Below are 23,522 nucleotides of genomic sequence, written 5' to 3'. Positions count from 1 at the left end.
AGCTGCTTTGAGGGAGTTTGCCAGGAAGTCAACAGACGACTGAGCGGATTGTTAGGCAACACCCAGGACAGATTCGATGTTGGATGGGGGTGAATTTGTCATAGGCCACGGTTCTTTATTTTATTATTTATTGCAGCAGTGCTTTGCAGGAACAAAGAAAGTGAAAATTGAGAGGTTCAGGATTATGGACTAACAGCAGGCAGGATGGAGGGTGAAGGGCCCAGAGTTCAGGGTGGTGACAGTGGCCATTTTGAGTGGCTGAGTGTAGAGGATTGAGCAGCCGTGTGTAGATTAACTGCCAAGCACAGCTCCATGAGTGAGCCTAGGCCAGGAACCACGCAGCCAACCTGCAGGATGGTGGAAAAGAATAAGCCGTGGTTGATTCCGCCACTCTGTGGCGGGCAGCTTGTTACACAGCAGAAGATGCACGCCATGCCTCGTGTTGACTGCGCACAGCAGGGAGCCTGAGGCAAGGGAGCCTGGCACAGAAGCAGAGGTCGGTCGGCTGGAGAAGCTGGGCAGGTGGAGAAGAATAGAGGGGGCCTCTGGGGAGCACCCAGAAATACCCAGCAGCTCTGGAGAAGTGCAGGTTTTAGAATGTGAGAGAGAGAAGGAGGCTTGCCATCTTGAGATATACACACCTGGTGGCAAGTTGTGGTGATGGTAAGTGCTGGAGGGAGCGCAGCCACAGCTCAGACTGTCTCTTTTCTTCCGTGCCATTCACTCTCAGCAGAGGACCTTGCCTTGTACTACACAGAGGACAGAGAAGTCTTTTTATGCGAGTTTCTTCATCATCCCATTTCCAAAGACAAACTAGGGATACAGATATGAATTGTATGATAAAACTTGAGATAACAGATAAGTCACATTACTTTTCTAAGTCTGATTAAATCTTGTACCCCTACTTGTCAAGACCAATAAAAAGTTAATATTAGTAGTTTTCGTGGCTTCTTTTTGTCTATTATATTGTACAGTAAGTCTTCTCTTAACCTTTCAATCAGTTGTTGGAAACTGCGACTTTAAATGAAATGATGTACAGCAAGTCTTTGAATAATGTTGTTACAAAGTTGATGAGAAAAAAAAATGGTTTTGTTGTATGTCCTTTTGCTTACAGTTGTAGTTTCCAAGAACCCATCAATGATACTCAGAGAAGACCTGCTGTTCTGGGACTCCAAGGCTTAGTGCAGTCTCTGGGGGAAACTGGAGAGAGGAAAAGCATTGTGCTCATGAGCTGTCTAGGCCTGAGACAGGAACAGCATCCGTGTCGTCTGCACCAGACTCAGCCACAGGGAGCCTTAGCACAGCTTCCAGGGCCCCAGAGCTCAATGGACAGATTAGCTTTCCATAAGAGGAAGGAACCTCATCCAGTGCAGTAGAGGAAAACAGAAGAAGATAGGTGAGATATAGGTGGGCTAGTGGAGCAGTTTGTAGGTGTACAGGGAGAGTTCTTGAGGAAGCCGTGGTATTGTCCTTCAGGCCACTGTGGCCTCATCAGCAAAAGAATCTTTGCCTTTTTTTCTTATATCATCAGGCCTTTGTGATTCGAGACTAGAGAGAAAGAAGTTGCTTAATGCCTGGAAGATGTCAATCACGTGGGCTTTGTTTTCTGGGGTCTACCCGGGCAGGTGAGACCATAGCAGATTTGCTCAGCAGAGAAGAGGATGGTGATGGGTTTCCTCAAGGGGATGTGGAAAGAGGGGGAGGGAAATTTCCCATGATAGGGAAGAACTTGCCATTCTCTCACATGTAGCACCTTGCAGGTGGCAGGACCTAGGATGGGGGTGGCTGGAAGAACACTGAGCGCTAAGTGCCTGGCCCAGGCCCTCCCACCCTCTCAGGAAACCCACCCACCCAGTGAACAACGCCCGCATCAGCCTTCCTCTTTGCACGGGCTCTTTCCCAGTAGCATTAAAATATGCTCACATCATTCAGGTCTTCAGTATCAAAAAAGAAAAAACATCCTCTTTAACACCATGTTCCTCTCCAGACACCCCTTCCCTCCCCTTTACTTCTGTTTGTTTTTTGGGGTTTTTGTTTGTTTGTTTTTTGATGTGGGGGTCTGTGTATGTTGCCCACGCTGGAGTGCCGAGTCAGTGGCTGTTCACATCACGATCTCTGCTCACTGCAACCTTCGCCCCCGCTTCCTCCGGGCTCAAGTGATCCTCACGCCTCAGCCTCATGAGTAGCTGGGACTACAGGCATCTGTCACCACGCCTGACTTCTCCCTTTCACTTCTTAGATCCTCCTTGACCCACTGCAATCTAATTTCTCCTCCACCTTCAACGGAGAGTGCCCTTGTCAAAATCATAGCTGATCTCCTTTTTTACTAACTCCAGTGGCTGTTTCTCAGAATTTACCTCCCTCGACCTCTCAGCAGCATCGGAAAGCCAAGGATGACTTTCCATTTTCTTTCTCCTTAGCCTCCATGCCCCGGCCCTCTCCTGGATGTTCACTTTCCTCTCTGGCTCCTCTGCTCCATCTCTCATGCGGGTTCCTCTTTCTTGGCTCGTTCCTTGAATGTGGGTACTCCTCAGACCTCTTCCTTGTTTTTCCCAGCCAATACATTCTACGTAGAGGAGCTCTTCTGCTCCTGTGGCTTCATGACCGGATCCACGTCTCCAGCCAGATCCTTCTGCACTTCACACTCTTATAAGTATCAAGTCTGTGGTTTGATTTTATCCCACTTATAAGCTAGCAAGTTAGCTTGTTACTGTTTCATGAATGTTGCCACAAGACTTGAGACTCCTGGGTCAGTGAAAAAGGACTTCATTCCTCTTGGCACAGCAGGCAACATGAGCATCAGCTTGTGGCAGTTACTCCTGCCCTCACCTTTTCCTGGTGATGGGCCCAGCTGGATGCCTGCACAGGAAATGGGTGGCATCACAGAAAGGGAACAGAGCTTTCAGAACAGAGAAGTTCAGGGAACAGAACAGGGGATATCTACTGCTTTTATAGCAAGCAGGAAGCAAGCCTGCTCTTTGGCCTAGAGGGAGACATTACATCATCTCTCGAGGCTGCTCACTGCGTCGTAACCCTGAGAGATGGTCAGGGTTTTTATGGCATAACCAGCAAGAACAAGCATGTTGAAAATTCAGCGTGTCCCAGATTGAACTCTTCATCTCCCTCCACCCAAACTTTTTTACTTCCTTTTTAAAAATTTATTTTTATTTATTTTGCACATTTATTGGTATTTCTTTTAGAGACAGGATCTCACTCTGTCACCCAGGCTGGAGTACAATTGCAGGATCATAGTCCACTGCAGCCTTGAACTCCTCAGCTCAACCGATCCTGCCATCTCTGTCTCCTGAGTAGCTGGGACTACAGGCACGTGCCACCACACTCGACTAATTTTTAAAATTTTTTGTAGACATGGCAGTCTTGCTGTGTTGCCCAGGCTGGTCTCGAAATCCTGGCCTCAAGTGATCCTCCCACCCACAGCCTCCCAGAGTGCTGGGATTACAGATGTGAGCCACCGCGCCTGGCCTGTTTCTCCTTCTATTTTCTGAATTCAGTGACTGATGCAGTCCTCGATATTGGTAACTCATTACCAACTGATAAGAAATTCTTAACTCTTTTGACTTTCCTCTCCCTCATGAAGTCTGATGACTCCTTCTAACTCTCTCTTAGGTTTATTTGCTCTTCTTGCCCCTTGCTGCCTATCCCTGGGTCAGACTGCGCTTCTCTTATGTGTTTAAGACAATTACAGCCTTTTATCATCCAGCTAGAATATTCATTTTATGAAGTTGTAAGTTGTTTTATTACGAAATGTTTTTAGAGACAGGGTCTTGCTGTGCTGCCCAGGCTGGAGTGCAGTGGCCATTTACAGGTGTGTAATAGCTCACTGCAGCCTTGAACCCCTGGCCTCCAGCCGTCCTCCTGCCCCAGCCTTCCTAGTAGCTGAGACTAAGTTACTTAATTTAAAATGTGTGTATTCATTTGTTTGTAATTCAAAAGATTCAAAAGGTAGATGCTGAAAAGACTTCCTCCAGCCTTTGCCCCTGCCACCCGCTCTCCTCCAAGGCATTCTCCACCCTCCAGTTAATGTTACCAGCTCCTCCTGTGTCCTGTTAATACTGTACCCAAGGTAGACATTTTATACTCAGGTTACTCAAGTACCGTATGTGAGATTGTGACACAAATTTCCATACCTTACATTTGCTTAGTACTTTTTTTTTGAGACAGATTCTCACTCTGTTGCCCAGGCTGGAGAGCAGTGGTGCCATCTCGGCTCACTGCAACCTCTGCCTCCTGCGTTCAAGCGATTCTCCTGCCTCAGCCTCCTGAGTAGCTGGGAGTGTCCCAGAGAGGAACACGGAGGCTTCTGTTGCTGACGCAGCACAGTGGCATTCTCACTTTCTCCTTATCTGCTCTCTTCTCAGTCTGACTCCGGATGGAAGCTCTTCCCTAGAAAAGCCCTGTCCAGAAGGAGTTTGCATAGTCTATCATTTTCCATTTTATGTTAGCCACATTTTTTCAAGTAAAAAAGAAACAGGTGTTGGAAGAAAAACTTTAGACAAGGCCGGGCGTGGTGGCTCACGCCTGTAATCCCAGCACTTTGGGAGGCTGAGGTGGGTGGATCATGAGGTCAAGAAATCAAGACCATCCTGGCCAACATGGTGAAACCCCATCTCTACTAAAAATACAAAAAATTAGCTGGGCGTGGCGGCCCGTGCCTGTAGTCCCGCTACTCAGGAGGCTGAGGCAGGAGAATTGCTTGAACCCGGGAGGCAGAGGTTGCAGTGAGCCGAGATTGTGCCACTGCACTCCAGCCTGGAGATAGAGCAAGACTCCATCTCAAAAAAAAAAAAAAGAAAAAAAGAAAAAGGAAAACTTTAGACAAATTGAATTTAACAGAATTTAATTGAGCAAAGAACCATCTGAGAATCAGCTCACCCCTCCAAAAAAAGGGAAGTGATGTACGGAAAATGGAAGTGAGGTGCAGAAACAGCTGGCGTAGTTACAGCTCGAAGTTGGTCTCCTTTGAACAAGGTTTGAACCGTTGGCTGTGATTGGCCGAAACTCTGTGGTTGGGGCATGAGTAGGTTATGTCTGTTGTAACATCCGGTTAGGTTGCAGTTCACTATATATGCGGAAACCTCTAGGTCAAGCTTAAAACATGTAAGGAGGCAGCTTTAGGCGAAACTTATAGGTTGGTGCAAAAGTAATTGCAGTTTTTGCCCTTTTAATGGCAAAACCCACAATTTTGCACGAGCCTAATAATTTAACACAAGTAAAATTAATTTTAACAACGTATCTTATTTAACCCAATGTGTCTAAAGTGTTATCATTTCAACATGTAACCAATAATAAAATTATTAATGAGCTATTTTGCATTTTCTTTTTCATACTAAGCTTTTGGAATCAGTGTGTATTTTACACTGACAGTACATTTCCATTCGCAGTAGTCACATTTCAAATGCATAATAGCCAGATGTAGTTGGTGGCTGCTGTTTGGTCTAGCACGGGCCTAGAATTTGTCTTTTCCCAATCTTGTCTCCTTCAAAAATCTTTTTGGTAATTAAAAAGTCGATATACCATGGTTGTACATATTTATGAGGTCCATGTGCTATTTTGATACCTGCATACAATGTGTAATGATCAAGTCAGGGCAATTGGGATATCCATCACCTCAAACGTTTATCTTTGTGTTAGGAACATAATTCTTCTCTTCTTGCTATTTTGAAAATAGAATAAATTATTGTTCACTCTAATTTTCCTACTGTACTATCAAATACTGGAACTTACTCCTTCTATCTAACTATATATTTGTTCCTATTAACCCAATTTCTCTTTGTCCTCCTTCTCCTCTTCCCTTCCCAGCCTCTGGTAACCATCATTCTACTCTCTACCTCCCTGAGACCAACTTATTTAGCTCCAGTAAGTGTGAGAATGTGCGATTTATGTTGCCCTCCTTCAAAACTCTTGCCTGCAATAAGAGTGAGAATGTGCGATTAGCCGTGCATGGTGGTGCACATCTGTAGTCCCAGCTACTTGGGAGGCTGAGGTGGGAGGATCACCTGCGTTTTGGGAAGTCAAGGCTGCAGTGAGCTGAGATTGCATCACTGCACTCCAGCCTGGACAACGAAAGCAAGACCCTTTCTAAAAATAATAATAATAATAATAATATCTTTGCTATATGAAAGAAAAAAAAACAAGAAAATGGGAAAAAAGGAAATATACTTGACATGAGGATAGTACATGTTTTGTTGGCCCTTCATTTATTAAGAAGGAAGATCAGTAAGTGAAAAGAATCCTATATTCCACAGTTACTGACTTTAGGTTTCACTTTTAAGTTGATACTTATTCTGCAACCTCTTTCAGTGAAGAAATTTAAAATTCTTATTTAAAACATTTTCTTTGTAAATAGGGAGTAAATATAATACCACTAAAATTATCCAGAATGGTAAAGAAATTAACTACTCTAGTTAAGTGAATATTTGTGAAATTAAATTAACATTCAAACATTACAACTTTAATTTTGATAATTTTGAATGGAAGTATTTCATAATCAATTACACATCCCTGTCTTAATATTCAGAGAGTATTGAATAGCATTTATACTTTTCTTAGGTTATTTGTGGAATTGAACTACGTTATGATGAGGGCAGGGAGAGGTGAATAACTCATATTTATTGAGTCGCTGCTCTGCCAGGAGATGTGCTTTGTATTATGATAGCTCTTCTTATTTAACCCTCAGTGTATCCCCCTTCCTGGTTCTTAGTGTTTGAAGGAAGTCACTGTGTTTTACCTACCAGGTAGGCTTATGCACACATTGATTAGGTAGGTGATCTCTCCAATCTAGTAAGTCACAGAGCTGGGATTTGAACCCTAGTGGTTTGGCGCTAGAGGCCATGCTTTTAACACTCTCATACTAATGTCAACTTCACCACAAAACTCTGCGGTAGACATTATCATCCCCATTTTACAGGTGTGGAAACTGAGGCTCAAAAGAGTTAAGTAACACTTAAAGTCAGTTGGTACATGGCCAACGTTTCTTTTTCTTTCTAGAACTTTTTTATATTGGCCCAGGCAAGGCATTTGCCAGTCAGTGAAACCATTTCTTTCATCTTTCTTTGGTTCACTTATCCTCCTTTTTCTTTCCCCAGAAAACATCTTTTATAATCATGAGGCAATATCGGAGTGATTTGGTTTCCTACATTACAAAATATGCTCTGATATAATTTGGAGAAACATGGCCTTTTCAGAGTTTATATTCTAAAACCATTGAAAACTTTTTTTTTTCCAGAGAGATTGGAACAATTATCAGGTCACTAGGATGCTGCCCTACGGAAGGAGAGCTGCATGATCTGATTGCAGAGGTGAGTACGGCAAAAAGGTTTCATTCAGCCGGCTCTCTGTGTGACAGCTACTCCTTGTAATTAAAAACAATCCTTACCTGAAACTAAAAAAAAGTGCCCCAAACTACTGAATGTGCTCAGTGGAAATATTAGGATAACTATTCATATTAGCCAACCAACAAAATCTGAAAGAATTGAGCAGATCTTGAAGAAATGACTATGAACAAGTAACACAACTGATCAAATAAAGAACCCACTGTAGAAATGATCCTCTCTGTAAAATGCAAGGGGCTGACCGTATGCAGAAAGGCTATTGACAGAGACAGTAAGGAATTTTTATTTATTTGGGGAAATAAAACTAACTTTTAGAACAAGTAGTAAACAGAATAAAATATCAAGAATGAACTTTACATTGACCAGAGAGTCTAAGAAGTTTAAAAACGAGTCAGTGTAATAGTGGAGATGAGTCTGTGAAGAGAATGATCCCATAAGGCAGTGGATGAGCAGCCCAAGATGGGAGTGCTTCATGCTCTGTTTGACTTTTCAGAAAGGTCTCTGATCTCATTTCAAATGCAGCATTCGGTTCAACAACAGAGACTTTAAGGGGAAAAAGCTGCCTGGCCAGGAGAAGAATCTTTTCAGAATTGCTTATCTAGGCACAAAGATTTTAGTGGAGTCTGGGGATGGCAAAGGGGATAACAGAGGCAGGTAAGGAAGTGGAATTTTATCTCTTTATTTTGCACCTAGCACAGTAGCTGCTTGTTCAATATTAAGTTGGAGAGAAGGAATTGTGACCGTGGTGAGTCACTTAACCCCTGCTGAGTGTCAGTTTCTCCATAATAATAACTACTTCAAAGTTTGCTTCAAAGATAAATGAAAGAAGGTACAAGAATGCATGTTTTGAATCCTAAAGCATTATGTAAAGTTAAGGAAGGGAAGATTAGAAAGATGATTCTGCTGCACAGATATTAGCACCTTGGTGACCAAAAAGCAGTAGTAATTTTTTGAAGCATTCGGAAATATTCAGTAAAGGAATCTAAGTTGTAAGAACACATTGTTTTTACCTTGTGGGATTCAATAAAGCTATTTTTACCAAGAGTAAGAGGAAAAGCTTGTTTTTCCTGAATTGATGCTCACATTCAAAAAAGATACTGATTACTGCCTTAAAGTGTTTCTGCACAAAGCTGGAATTAGTGTTAGGGAAAAGCAAGATGGCAGTGTGGAAGAGGTAAGAACTAGAGGACGAATTTACAGCGAAATCATCATCATCACATGCTCAGGATAGTAAGTGAAGCAATAATGAAAAATACCTCCGAAGGTCAGAAAAGGAGGATCTCTAGAGTCTAGTCCCTTTATGGTTTGTTTGTATGTTTTAATCTCTATCAGGAGTTAGCAAATCATGGCCCCTGGCCAAATCCTGCCCACCACCTGTGCATGTAAATAAAGTTTCACTGAAACACAGCTAAACTCATTTATTTGTATATTATCTATGGTTGTTTCCTGACTACAAGGGCAGAGTTCAGTAGTTGCCACAGAGACCTACAGCTTGGAAAGCTTAAGATATTTACCATCTGGCCTTTGCAGAAAAAGGTTGCCAACTCCTGATCTATGGGCTTCTGTGCCAAAGTAGAACAAATACCACATCTAGTACTAGAAGATCTGAGTTCAAACTCCACAGCTACCATTTATAGCCATGTGGCCTTCAATGAGCCACTTAATCCTTCAAAGCTTCGTTTCACATCTGCAAAAGGAGTATAATAATATGAAAATGTTTTTATGAGGATTAAATTTAATAACCGAGGAATCAGCTGTTACTTGGTGGGCATGCAGTACATACTTGAGTTTGCTTGCACTGCAGGTGGCTCTCTAGGATAATAATCTCCACTGGTTTGGGCAGTTAGCCACAGTGGGTGCTTAGGTCCTAAAGTTTTATTTTATTTTTACCCTTTTTTAGGGACATGACACAACCTTTGAAAATTACAGATATTTAGAATACTTATGTACCAGTAGGGGTCACTGAGCTATTAAGCTCTGTAAATATTTTTCTATATTTGTATACCAACACAATTTACTCTAATTAAATTCTACTGATAAATAGCTTTGGGTATAACTACCTTTTAAGAACTTTTCCAAATAAATGGGTGGGAAAAAAGCACATGAAAAAAAGCACAAATTTGAATTGATAAATACAAGTATGTATTTGTACATATTTAAATACATTTAATAGTGAATACATGTAAACACATTTAGAAAATCAAAGCCCCATAAAAGTCAACATCTAGGGATAAATGTCATATTGCTAAATGTTCTATAATAGTTTCAGAGATCAAACTATTTAAATGTATGTGTGTATATGCTTTAAAATTGTTCTATAAGGCTGGGCACAGCAGCTCACGCCTGTAATCCCAGCACTTGGGGAGGCTGAAGCAGGTGGATCACTCGAGGTCAGGAGTTTGAGACCAGCCTGGCCAACGTGGTGAAGTCCTGTCTCTACTAAAAATAGAAAAAATAGCTGGGTGTGGAGGTACACATTTGTAATCCCAGCTACTTGGGAGGCTGAGGGAGGAGGATCACTTGAACCTGGGAGGCAGAGGTTGCAATGAGCTGAGGTCATACCACTACACTCCAGCCTGCGTGACAGAGCAAGACTCTGTCTCAAAAAAACAAACATACAAAAAATAGTCCTATAAAAAGTTGAAACCTTTGTAAAATTCTCTGGTTGTCATGTACTTGAACTTTAGTGTAGACACATTCTTTTCTCTTTAATTTTTATAACTTTCAGCCCTTTGCTTCCTGAAGATCAATTTCAAATCTGGTGTTTCTCTTGAAATAGATCATTTTAAAAATCATTTAACTTTGATCCATGCAGTTTATATTCTATAAATAGCAACTTCCTGCAAATACTTTCTGCCTTTTGGAATATCACAAAAACTGGCAACTGTGAGAAGGATTAGTGAAAAATCTTACCGACATATAGGCTACCAAATAATCCTTCTTTTAATATTAAGTTAGAGCCTTCTAGGATCTTCAGGGTGTGGGAGCTGGGAGGAGATAATGGCATTTTCATACAAATGGAAAGGTTATTTAGAGGTCTATGTCTGCTGAAGTTTCAACCTAAGTGGAATTATGGAGAACTTCAACTAATTACAAAGGAAAACTAAAAGATGATTTAAAAGTAAGACCTATGTTCGTCAGATTATTGACCCAGGCTTAGGCACTAAGTACGGATTATGACTTTTTACTGGGGTGACCATCTGCATCCTCCCCTTCCCCATCCTTGCCCTTTTTTGGTTGTAGATGTTAGGCAGCACCTTTGTTGGCTCCACATCTGTTTTGCTCCTAAGCATGCTATGTTCTATTAACCATCTCCACCTTTCCCCTTGACTCCCTCTTCAATCTGTCTGCTCATTATATAAGGCCTCTTAACTTCTGTGCTCAAACAACTCTGCTTGGCCTCTGTTACCTGGGTGTAGGAGAGCTGGCTAGCAAATCATTACATGGATTTAACAAACCCAGGTCTACAATTACCTAATCTAGTCAACCCTGGCTTGCAGAAGACACCATCACAGAACTTAGTGACACCAGTGCCTTTCTCACCAGCCTGATACCCTTGGTGAGCAGTGCATCTGAGCCCTCCCATGGAACAGAATCCTCCAGTGAGTCTTCTGACTCATTAGATGCCCATTCTGCCCTCCCACTTCCATCAGCTTGGTTTGCCACTTCACTCAGGGTTTGGTGTCGCTTGTTCCAGGTCTCCACTTCACTCAGGGTTTGGTGTCACTTGTTCCAGGTCTCACCCTCTCAGCAAGGGTGCCCCCATCTCCTAGGGTCCTTGCCAGAGTGTTAAGTCTGTGTCCTGAGAAAGTGCCTGAAGTCGATGAATTCTTGCTTATCCAGTTTTATATTCCAGACCTCTTGGTCAAGCACTCTCATCCAATCTCAGGGGTACTCCCCTAGCTCCTAGTTCAGGAGCCAATTCCTATCTAATTCCTTTTGTGATTTTAGTGTATAGTCTTTTTCTTTCCTTATTAGGCGCAGCACTTCCTCAGCCAGATTATGCTGGGATTTAACACTTCATTATTGCCTGGAGCAGCCCATTGGATGGATGGCCTTGGCTCAAATATGATGGCTAGGATTATCATTCAATTACATTTCCTGCAACTGTAGATTTAAGAGGTGCATTTCATTGGGAGGCTGAGGTGAGAGGATTGCTTGAGCTCAGGAATGAGGCACAATCGTGGCCCACTGCTCTGCAGCCTGGGTAACAGAGCCAGATCTCAACTCCTTTTTTTTGAGATGGAGTCTCACTCTGTCGCCCGGGCTGGAGTGCAGTGGCACAATCTCGGCTCACTGCAACCTCTGCCTCCTGGCTTCAGGTGATTCTCCTGCCTCAGCCTCCCGAGTAGCTGGGGTTACAGGCACGCACCACCACACCCGGCTAATTTTTATATTTTTAGTAGAGACGGGGTTTCACCATGTCGGCCAGGCTGGTCTCGAACTACTGACCTCAGGTGATCCGCCCACCTCGGCCTCCCAAAGTGCTGGGATTACAGGCGTGACCAACCGCGCCCGGCCCAGATCTCAACTTTTCTTTTTTTTAAAAAAAAGAGAAAGAAAATTGAATTTTCATGGCTGCCATAGTTGTCGTCTGGAAGAGCTGTAATGCGAATCAGGTGTTCAGTGTCCAGTAGAATATGACCAAAAGGAGTTGGCTGCTCTATATATTTTATTTCTAAACTCACTAGGGCCTACCCCTGGCTTTCAGGATTAGATCAAAGCATAAAACTACTTAGGAATGAAATGAAGGTCCTCATCAGATCCAAGGAGTGGGGCAAGAGTGAGCAGAAACTTGACCAGCACATAGTAAAGATAGGTCAGTGATAGATAAGAACTGGGCCAGGCTTATCCTGGAATTCTGTTCTTGGAGCAAAAGAGGATACCATGGCAGGGAGACCATGGTAATGATAGTTCTTAACAAAACTGTCCCTTTATATATGATGGTTGACCTCGACATCTGTGCACAGCCATCATTCTGGGATCTTTGTGATATTTCTGGGAGTCACTGTTTTCCTTCTGGGTTGGACTTCTTTCTATCCCAGGTTTTCCTCTTTCTAGTTCCTCTAGCATTTTAACATATTATTTGATAGCGTCTTGGGAAAGAGTGCCTTGGGGGTAAAATTTTTGAGATTTGTATGTTTGAAAGTGATTATGCTAATCTTTGGCTGGATATAGAATTCTACATTCAATGCATTTTTCTTCATTAAATGGATTTGGATTTTTCAGGTCTTCAGTAAGAGTTCTGAAGGCACTGCTCATCTTCATGTTCCTGGTAATGCTATTGAGATAGCGCAAATCCATTCTGGTTCCCAATCCTTTGTATATAAACATTAATTTTTTTTTTCCTGAAACTCTGGACAGTCTTTTTTCCCCAGAGTTTGAAATTTCACAATGATTTACATTGGTGTAAACACATATCTAATGTGTTAGGTACCTGGTGGGCCTCTTCAAACTAGTGACTTGTATTTTTTGGTTCCAGGAAGTTTTCTTGCAATTATTTTGTTTTCTTTTTTCTGTCTTTTGGAACTCCTATTATTCATTTTTGTGTTTCTGGACTGGACTAGTCTTTAACATTCTTCTTCTTCTTCTTTTTTTTTTTTTGTATTTTTAGTAGAGGCAGGGTTTTTACCATGTTTGCCAGGCTGGTCTTGAACACCTGACCTCAAATGATCTATCTGCCTTGGCCTCCCAAAATGCTGGGATTACAGTCGCATGCCACCACGCCCGGCTAATTTTTGTATTTTCAGTAGAGATGGCATTTCACCATGTTGGCCAGGCTGGTCTTGAATGCCTGACCTCAAGTGATCCGCCCGCCTTGGCCTCCCAAAGTGCTCGGATTACAGGTATGAGCCACCGCGCCCAGCCTAATATTCTTATTTTTCACCTATTTTCCATCTCTGTCTCTGTGTTCTCTCTGGTAGATTTCTTGAACTTTCTCTTCCAATATTTTTATTGAGTTTCTCATTTCTGTTGTGTTTTAAATTTCCAGTAGCTTGTTTTTGTTCTTTGAATGTTCTTTTCTAAATAGCATCCTGTTCTTGTTTCAGATCTCTGAAGATAATAGTGTTACTTTATTTGAAGTTTTCTTCTCTTTGCATAATCTGTTTTCTCCAAGTTGATACCTGTGTCTGTTCTGGTCTTTGTTTTTGTTAGTAGCTTTCCTCCGTATCTGATAAACCTTGGCTGTCAGTTCCTAACAAACACATGCATGGAACTTGTCAACTTTAAACTTCATCACTGGGTAATCTGGGAATCACCTGCATCGGAGTGTTGGGGATTTTTCTGTCGTGCAGGCTTGATTCTTTGGAATAGAGTGTTCAGTCTTCTGCTTGGGAGGCAAAAGCGTCTAGCTGCCAGTTCGGACACCTTCTGTTTACACTCTTTAGAAGGTAAATCTCGAAACTCCTGCAGGGATGGAGGGAGGCAGTCACTTAGTGGGGAAAACTGAGAGGGAATTTACAGCTTTTCAAACATATTTTACCCTAGTTCCCCTAATTTTAGTTCCTGGTCCCTCATCCTCATTTCCAGAAGCAACCAATGCTTTTTGAGGATTCTTTACTCACTACTGTCTTGGGTTCAGTTTTCTAGATCTACTAGATTATTGCCACTCATCCATCTACTTCTCAGCTTCCAAAATTTTATTCCCATTATATTTTTTCCTATTCTTCCTAAGTAGGTGTATGATTATTTTAACAAATGTTTCTTTACTGCAATTTTAATAAGGTTTGAGAGAGAGTAAAGTTAGATGCAGATATACAGTTTGCCTCCTTAACACAGAAGTTTCATTGATATTTGATTAGTCAGAAAATAGCAACAGTACTCCTGAGAAAAGTATTAATAATATAAATCTAAATGAGATATTGTAATAATCTTTAGAAAGAGAGCATTAGTAAATGTTGGAACTAAAACACTGATAATTATAGCATATAAGATGTAATACATTGGAGTGAATTAAGTATGCATGTTTAAATATTAAGGGTAACTACAAAAGAGTATAAAGTGAATGCGTAACTTCCACATTGATATAGAGGATAAAAGAATTAGAGGTCATTCCGTCAGTCCAAAAAGAAAAGAAGCATAGAATAATCAGAGTATCTAGAAAACACAAGATAACGGTACTTATAATCATAATAGGCCAGGCATGGTGGCTCACACCTGTAATCCCAGCACTTTGGGAGGCCGAGGCAGGCGGATCATAAGGTCAGGAGATTGAGACCATCTTGGCTAACATGGTGAAACCCCATCTCTACTAAAAGTAGAAAAAATTAGCCGGGCGTGGTGGCGGGCACCTGTAATCCCAGCTACTCGGGAGGCTGAGGCAGGAGAATGGCGTGAACCCAGGAGGCGGAGCTTGCAGTGAGCCGAGATTGCGCCACTGCACTCCAGCCTGGGTGACAGAGTGAGACTCCATCTCAAAAAGAAAAAAAATCATAGTAAATGCAACTGGATTAAACTGACCAGTGACAAGAAATTGAAATTGGACTTCTGGAAAAATCCGGTATTATAATACATCAACACATTTCTGCCATCTCTACCTTCACATTATAAATTTAACTCTTTCTCATCATTTCCACATCCATCACCTTAGTCCAAGCCTTATCATTTCTCCATGAATGACTGCAATGGCATTTATTTACTTATTTTTCAGACAGAGTCTCACTTTGTCGCCCAGGTTGGAGTACAGTGGCACGATCTCGGCTCACTGCAACCTCCACCTCCCAGGTTCAAGTGATTCTCTTGCCTCAGCCACCTGAGTAGCTGGGATTACAGGCGCCAGCCAACATGACCACACCTGGCCCAATACATGCATTTTTAAATATTTGAGATGGTATTCAGTCCCTACTCATTTCGCTAAGTGAGGAAACCCATAAACAAATGTTATAGTTTTTTTTATATCTGTGGTCAGTGGTTTAATGTTACATTTATAGTGTTGAGACAACTATGATGTCAAAGTGTGATAAATACTCCCCAGTAACCAGTTAAAATAATGTAATGACACTACTGAATCATTTCCTACACTTTTCATCTTGGATGGAAAGTATCATACTACTCCAGGCACACCACAAGCCCCAGAGGTCCCAAATCTCCATCTTTCATTATTCTTAATTGGTTAAGTATCCTTGGATTTTTTTTCTTTGAAACTTCAGAATTGGCTTTTGAGTTAGTAGAACAAGATCCACGTAATCTACACCCTGGTGAAGTGGGAATTTCTATCAGCCTGTACCTGGACTCTATCATTGAGCTTCTAGAAGAGCCCTGGGACTTTACATCGTTTGGAATTTGACTGTATCAAGTTTCTCAGAGAATGAGAAAGGGTGGGAGTAATTATGTTCTTATTTTGAAGTAGTTGGTGATATGAAATGTTTTATCTGTTATTGTTCCTACACATCCTGCCTTTGGGAGATGGGGGAGAATGGAATTGATCTGCTCTAATTTTTGTTTATGTTAGATGCTGGAATTTAATTATAGAGCTGATGGTACTTTGCAGATTAGTTAGTAATGGCTACCATCCAGCCGTTACTTCTGAGTAGAATCAGGTACATTTGGGGCAATGAGGAGAATATATTGTAAAAAGCGTATACTGAGAGTATTGCTTACTTGTAATGGGTAGGAAAACATTAAACGATGCTAAAGCCATGATCAGCAGCGGGAAAACGTGACCCAGGGAAATCTGCAAAAGTGGTTTTTTCTTTATTAGATAAATAAAATGTGTTTTTATATAGAACAGAAACAATCACGGCAACAGACTATTAAATACGGTTTTATTCCAGATTTCTTATTGTATAGGTAATATCCAGATTACAAAAAAATTTAAATAAATAGGAATTTCCTTTCCAACAATGCCATCACCTTAATATAATCATTGTTAATATTTTGGTACACTTCCTTACATATTATTTTTCTGTGTAGGTTTTTAACTGGACTGTAATTTTTTTTGTTGCTATCGTATTCTTTTTTTTAGAGACTGGGTCTCACTCTGTTACCCAGGCTGGAGTACTATGGCACGATCATAGCTCACTGCAGCCTTGAACTCCTGGACTAAAGTGATCCTCCCATCTCAGCCTTCCAAATAGCTGGTACTACAGGTATATGCCACCACTCCCAGCTAATTTTTTTTTTTTTTTTTTTTTTTAGAGACGGGGCCTTGAAATGTTGACTAGGCTGGTCTTGAACTCCTGGCCTCAAGTGATCCTCCCACCTCAGCCTCCCAAAGTGCAGGGATTACAGGTGTGAGCATGTGAGCCACCATACCTGGCAGAACTATAATCTTATAGTATAATTCAGTAGGTAAAATTCTGAATCTTGCTTTTTTCCACCTAATTATATCACAAATTATATCTCCATGTTATTACAAAGCTTTCATTATAAAAATGCATGCTGATTAAATTGCACAAGAAAAAAAAGGAAGGGAATGATCTCTCTTCTGTGCATCACTCAGACACAACCGGAGTATTTTACCTTTTTCACTCACTATTACATCAAAATGATTTTTCCCTTCTGTTATCTAGTTTTTAGAAACCAACACTTTAAGAAAGAAATCCTGTTCTACTATAACATGGATGAAACTTAAGGATATTATGCTAAGCAAAACAAGCTACAGTTGGCCCTTAAACAACATGGGGGTTCAAGGCACCGACCCCCATGCAGTTGAAAATCCAAGTATAGTTTTGCCTCCCCCAAAACTTAAACTAATAGTCTACCATTGACTGGAAGCCATGTCAATAACATACACAATCAATTAACAAAGATTTTGTATGTTATGTGTATTATTTACTGAATTCTTACAATAAAGTAAGCCAGAGTAAAGAAAATACTATTAAGAAAATCATAAGGAAGCGAAAATATAGTTACTATCCAACAAGTGGAAGTGGGTCATCATGAAGGTCTCGTCCTCATTGTCTTCACACTGAGTAGGCTGGGGAGGACGAGGAGAGGAGGGGTTTGGTCTTGCTGTTCCAGGGTAACAGAGGCAGAAGAAAATCCATGGAGAAGTGGACCCATGGATTTCAAACCCATGTTTGAGGGTCACCTGTAGTTATAAATATTAATGCACAAATACTGCATGTGAGGTATCCAAAATAGCCCAACTCCTAGAAACAGAAAATAGAGCAGTAGTGGCCAGGGAATGGCGGAGGGGAAAAGGGGAGCTACTGTTCAATGAGTATAGAATTTCAGTTTTGCAAGATGAAAACGTTCTAGAGATCTGTTACACAACAGTGTACATGTAGTTAACACTGCTGTACTGTACACTTAAAATGGTTAAGATGGGCTGGGCGTGGGGGTGCACCCCAATAGTTTCAGCTACTCGGGAGGCTGAGGCTTGAGGATTGCTTGAAGCCAGGAGTTCGCGACCAGCCTGGGCAACATTGTGAGACCCTGTCTCTACAAAAAAATTTTCAAAAATTAGCCAGGCTTGGTGGTGTGTGCCTATAGTCCCAGCTACTTGGGAAGCTGAGACAGGAGGGTCACTTTTGCCCGGGAGTTCAAGGCTGTAGTGAGCTATCGTGGCACCACCGCACTCCAGCCTGGGCAACAGAGTAAGACCCTGTCTCTAAATAAAATATAAACCAATAAAGTATACAGAAGGATGTGCATAGGTTATATGCAAATAGTGTGCCATTTTATATAAGGAAGTTGAGTATTTGCAGATTTTGGTATCCATGAGGAGTCCGGGAACCAATCCACCATGGATACAGAGGGACGCCTATACTAATATCATTAATATTTTCCATGCCAATATTCTACTATAATAGGAGTGCAATCGCTTCCTAATATTTAATTATATGGCAATAACCATATTAATAAATAGCAACATAATATTCCATTAAATGAATATTCCATATTACATATCCATTCATCTATTGGTAAAGGTTGCTAACAATTTTTAATATAATGGATACTGCATGATAAATGTTATTTGAATAAAGTATAGGCCCTTTTCAGATGTCAGAGGGCCTTGTGAAGCAAGCCAAGGCAGTGATGGGTTACTGAAGGGTTTTAAATGAGAATAACATGACAAGATTTGCATTTTATTTTATTTTAATTCATATTTGTTTTTATTGAAGGAGATTGTACTTTAGACAAACCAGTCTGATGGTAGTAAGCAGTTAGATTGGAATAATTTATAGTCATCCTTTCCCTGGGTCATATCTGACAGCTTGGAGCCCTTTGTACATTTGGGTAATTTTTTCCTAAATGGTTTTATTTATCCCTTTTATTCAGTAAAACTTAATTGCCATGTTTCTATGATGCTGTGGTCAGAATGTATGTGCGCCTTCAAAATTCATATGTTGGAGCTTAAACCCCAATGAGATAGTATTAAGAGGTGGAGTCTTCAGGGGGCAATTAAGTCGAGAGAGTAGATCCCTCACGAACGGGATTAGCAATGTTATAAAAGGGCTGGAGAGAATTAGCTAGGCCCCTTTTTGCCCTTGCATCCCTTCTGCCATGTTAGGACACAGTGCTTATCCCCTCTGGAGGCCACAGCATTCAAGGCCCCATCTTGGAAGCAGAGACCAGGCCTTCACCAGACACCAAGGCTGCTGGTACCCTGATCTGGGACTTCCCAACCTCCGTAACTGCAAGCTGTTAGGTATGCTGTTTATACATTAACCAGTCTGAGGTACTTCGTCATAGCAGCACAATTGCACTAAGACCGAAATTGATCTTCGTGGGACTATTGCTATAACAAATACCTGACAATGTGGAAGTGGCTTTGGAACTGGATAATGGGTCAAGGCTGGAAGACTTTGAGGTGTATGCTAGAAAAGCCTGGATTGCTGTGAACAGAGCACTAATGGTGATTCTGATGAGGGCTCAGAGAAGAGATCTGTAGAGAGAGCCTCAGGCTTCTTAGAGATTATCTAAGTAGACAAGAACAGAATGTTGGTAGAAATATAGATGGTAAAGGCAATTCTGTTGAGGTCACAGACATAAATGAGGGATGAGGTATTGGAATCTGGAGGAAAGGACATCGTTGCTATAACATGGCAAGGAACTTGTCTGAATTGTGTCCGTGTCCATGCTTTATGGAAGGCAGAACTTAGAAATAATGAACCTTGGATATTGAAATTGGCAAAGAGTTTCTAAAAGTGGTAAGTTCCTGGCATTGACACTTTTGCACATTGCTAATAGCAGTAAAAAATGGTGGTATTCATACTCCCTTCCTGGACGGCATTTTAGCAGTACTTATCAATAAGCTAAAAAAAATGTACAAGCTCATTGATCAGTTTCTGGAGGAGATACTGTATGGAGAACAAACAGAAAGATTTTACTTCAAAGTTAGTCACACGGTTGTTTGTAACAACAACTGGAAACAACCTGAGTGTTCATTAACACAAAAATGGTTCAACAAATCTTGGTCTGTCTGTGGAATGGAGTGCTGTGCAGTCATTACAAGTATGTCGTAAAAGACTGATGCCACCACACACCTATGAGAGTGGATAAAATCCAAAGCACCGACAACAACAAATGCTGACAAGAAAGTGGAGCAGCAGGAACTCTCCTTCACCATTGGTGAGGACAGTGCGGCACTTTCTTAGAAAACTAAACATCCTCTTACCACATAACCCAGCAGTCTTCTCCTTTTATTTATGCAAAGGAATTGAAAACTTATGGCCGCACAAAAACCTGCACACAGATGCTTATAGCAGCTTCATTCATAATTGGCAAAACTTGGAAGCAACCAAGATGTCCTTTAGTAGGTGAATGGATAAATAAATGTGGTACATCCAGACAATGGAATATTATTCAGCACTAACATGAGTTAGCAAGCTATGAAAATTCATTGAAGAAACCTTTTTTTTTTTTTTTTTTTTGAGACAGGGTCTCACTCTGTCACCCAGGCTGGAGTGCCAGTTCTCCCACCTCAGATTCCCAAGCAGCTGGGGTTACAGGCACATGCCATGCCCAGCTAATTTTTAAAAATTTTTGTAGAGATGGGGTTTCGCCATGTTGCCCAAGCTGATCTCAAACTCCTGGCCTCAAGTGATCCACCCACCTTGCCCTCCCAAAGTGTGGGATTACAGGCATGAGCACCACGCCTGGCCTCAGAGGAGTTTGAGGGCAGTGAAACTACTCTGTGTGATACTATCATGGTGAAGACTTGTTGTTATGCATTTGTCCACACCCATTGAATGTACAACCAAAAGCGATATAGTTTGAATATTTGTCCCTGCCCAAATCTCATGTTAAAATGTAATCCTCGGTGTCAGAGGTGGGACCTGGTGGGAGGTGTTTGAATCGTGGGGGAAGATCCCTCAGGCATGGCTCGGGCCGTCCCTTGGTGATAAATGACTTCACACAAGCTCTGAGTTCACACAAGCTCTGGTCATTTAAAACTGCATGGCTCCTCCCTCCACACTCTCTCTCTTGCTCCTGTTCTGGCCATGTGATGTGCCTGTTGCCCCTTCACCTTCCACCATGATTGGAAGCTCCCTGAGGCCTCCCAAGAAACCAAGCAGATGTCAGTACCATGCTTCCTGTATAGCCTGCAGAACTGTGAGCCAGTTCAACCTCTTTTCTTTATAAATTACCCAGTCTCAAGTGTTTATAGCAATACAAGAACAGCCTAATACAAAGAATTAAACCTAATGAAAACTATGAACTTTGGGAAATAAAGAGGTATCAATGTAGCTCTATTAATTTTTTTTGCTTGTTTGTTTTTGAGACAGAGTCTCACTCTGTTGCCCAGGCTGGAGTGCAGTGGCATGATCTTGGTTCACTGTAACCTCTGCCTCCCAGGTTCAAGCGTTTCTCCTGCCTCAGCCTCCCGAATAGCTGGGACTACAGGCATGCACCACCACACCCAGCTAATTTTTGTAATTTTAGTAGAGGTGTGGTTTCACCATGTTGGCCAGGCTGGTCTCAAACTCCTGGCCTCAGTTGATCTGGCCATCTCGGCCTCCCAAAGTGCTGGGATTACAGGCATGAGCTACTGCACCCGGCCAGCTTCATTAATTTTTAACACATATACCACTCCTGTGGGGATGCTGATTGTAGGGGAGGCTGAGGATGGGGAGAGCAATCCGGGGGAGGGGACATGTCATATGGGAACTGTCTGGACATTCCACTTAATTTTGCTGTGAATGTAAAACTACTCTTAACAAACTCAAATTTATTAATTAAAAAAAAGACTAATGGCTTGATAAGATGTTCACAGTGTGTTAAGTAAAAAAAAAAAAAGACGCTAGAATTCTATTTCTTGCTAAAATATGTATATACATGTATATATAATACATACACAAATATAATATGTGGATATAGCATTGTATTAATAAATATAAAACTAAAAGCTCTCCAGCACTGTATATACAGAAGTGATCTGTAGATGACAGGATCAAATCCCAGCGTGATTTGTATTCTTTGTGCTCGTCTCTATTTTTCACTGTTCCACAAAGAACATGTATTATCTCTGTAACAAGAAAAAGAAGAAAAGAAAACTGCATTATATCATTCAAAAAGTTATCTAGTGGTCACAAAGACACTATTGAAGATGCATGTTGAAAGTTTGAATAAAGTTGCTTTTTAAAATGCAAAAATATAGAGCGATATTTTTAAATTAACGTCGTTACATGCATGATCTGAAATGTATCTGTGGACGTAGTAAAGTTTATATATTTAACTTGACCAAAACTCCTTTAGGGGATTTTCTTATTAGGGAAAGGAGGGTCACTTTTTTTTCATCACTGTATTCAGATATTTATTGTGTTAACCACTGCTCCTTTGCTTAATCACAACCCAGAATAAAGCTTTTCCTCCAATCATATTGCAACACAACTTTAAATCATTGTTTTTGGTCTGAGTGGGGTTGAAGAGTACCTTAGTGAGATGATTGCTGCAACACTTGCTGCAATCACCATCTCTATCAAATACAATAAAACTACTTGGCGTGGGAGCGGCACTCACCCTTAAGTAGAGAAACTGGAGCTGGAGAGGATGAAACAATTAGTGTAGCTGGTGCTCCTGAAGCCCCACCCTCAGAGGATTAAAACAGGGAAATTAATGGTCTGACAGGGACTGCTGCAGCCTTTCCCCCATCTCTTCAAATTGGAGAAACTCTCAGTTGGAAGTGATCTTATTAAGTACCGGATTTAGCCACCTGTTGATTTTTAGAATCTCTGGTGATTCATCTATTTTTAACACTTGCACTTAAATAGGAAAGGAATTTATAACCCAGAAGACTCGTGTAGCCTCATGGTTGCACAGCAGCCTCTGGAATCTTTAGAATAAATAATTTTTCTAAAGTAAGTGGCTTTAAAATTTTTTCTGTGTAAAGACAACATTTTTGGTAGATGCCAATTAATTATTGTGATTTTATTCTATTCAAGGTAGAGAAATATTTTCTAAATTGTGTTTATGTTTTGGTTTTGAAACATAGTTTATGTCAAAATTTGTATCTATACTATTTAGAGCCTAATGTGAACTATCTCATGGTTTTTATATTTTTTACTACAAACAGTTTTTAAACATTCACATGTATATCTGATTTGGTGACCTGGAACTAGCTGAAATGCAGATGCTTTATAAACTATCTTAACTACTGACATTATCTTGTTTTTTGTGAAGCATGAAATGGTTCAGTTTATTGACTGATTGTTATGTCACTGGGGAGAAATGAATTTTCACGGTGTGTTTTATTGTGCCTATTTAGTTGGTTCAGCATTAAAATAAATAATGCTTTTATGAGAAAAGAGATGGCCTGATGATTTCTGGATGCAAGTGGAAGAACTCCAGGCTGTGATCCCATCAAAACACCTGACGGACTCTGACGCCCTCAGATAGGCACTTAACCTCTCTGTGCCTGTATTTCCTCAAATCCAAAATGGATTAAGAAAATTGATTTAGACCAAAGTTGAGTGAGAAGCACAGTATTTGCCACGCGCTTTGAGGCTGAGATAAATGTTGATATTATTAAAAAGTCCCACAGTATTTATTGAGATGGCTCCATATTGGGGAAGAGGAGGAGAGAGACTGTGGAGTGCTGGAAGGCACTGTGTTAGCCTCCAGAATTTGGGCCCCTTTGTGTGGCAATGAAGGCAGTATATTTTCTTCAGGTCACCTACTCCACCTTAATTCTTTGCAGGAGGAGAAGCCAGGCGTACCAGGGCCTTGGTTTTCCAGGTGAGCATCTGCTGGCACACTTTTAAGATGAATTCCCTGCAAATG

The 23,522-nt window shown here is 41.1% G+C and overlaps 1 protein-coding gene across 6 annotated transcripts in view; it reads left to right on the top strand.

The window, feature by feature from the left end:
* EFCAB2 (EF-hand calcium binding domain 2) overlaps window positions 1-23,522 on the top strand; it is a 158,784-nt gene that overhangs the window by 85,601 nt on the left and 49,661 nt on the right. For all 6 annotated transcript variants that reach the window (XM_055373945.2, XM_055373940.2, XM_055373947.2 and 3 more), the window contains one exon: window positions 7,247-7,319. In XM_055373945.2, the coding sequence (XP_055229920.2) occupies window positions 7,247-7,319 (73 nt within the window). The remainder of the gene's footprint in view (window positions 1-7,246; window positions 7,320-23,522) is intronic.

Source organism: Gorilla gorilla, chromosome 1 (assembly GCF_029281585.2).
Source record: "Gorilla gorilla gorilla isolate KB3781 chromosome 1, NHGRI_mGorGor1-v2.1_pri, whole genome shotgun sequence".
NCBI classification, from domain to species: Eukaryota; Metazoa; Chordata; class Mammalia; order Primates; family Hominidae; genus Gorilla; species Gorilla gorilla.
The sequence above is the reverse complement of the archived record's forward strand: the minus strand, read 5'-3'. Positions and strand labels throughout refer to the sequence as shown.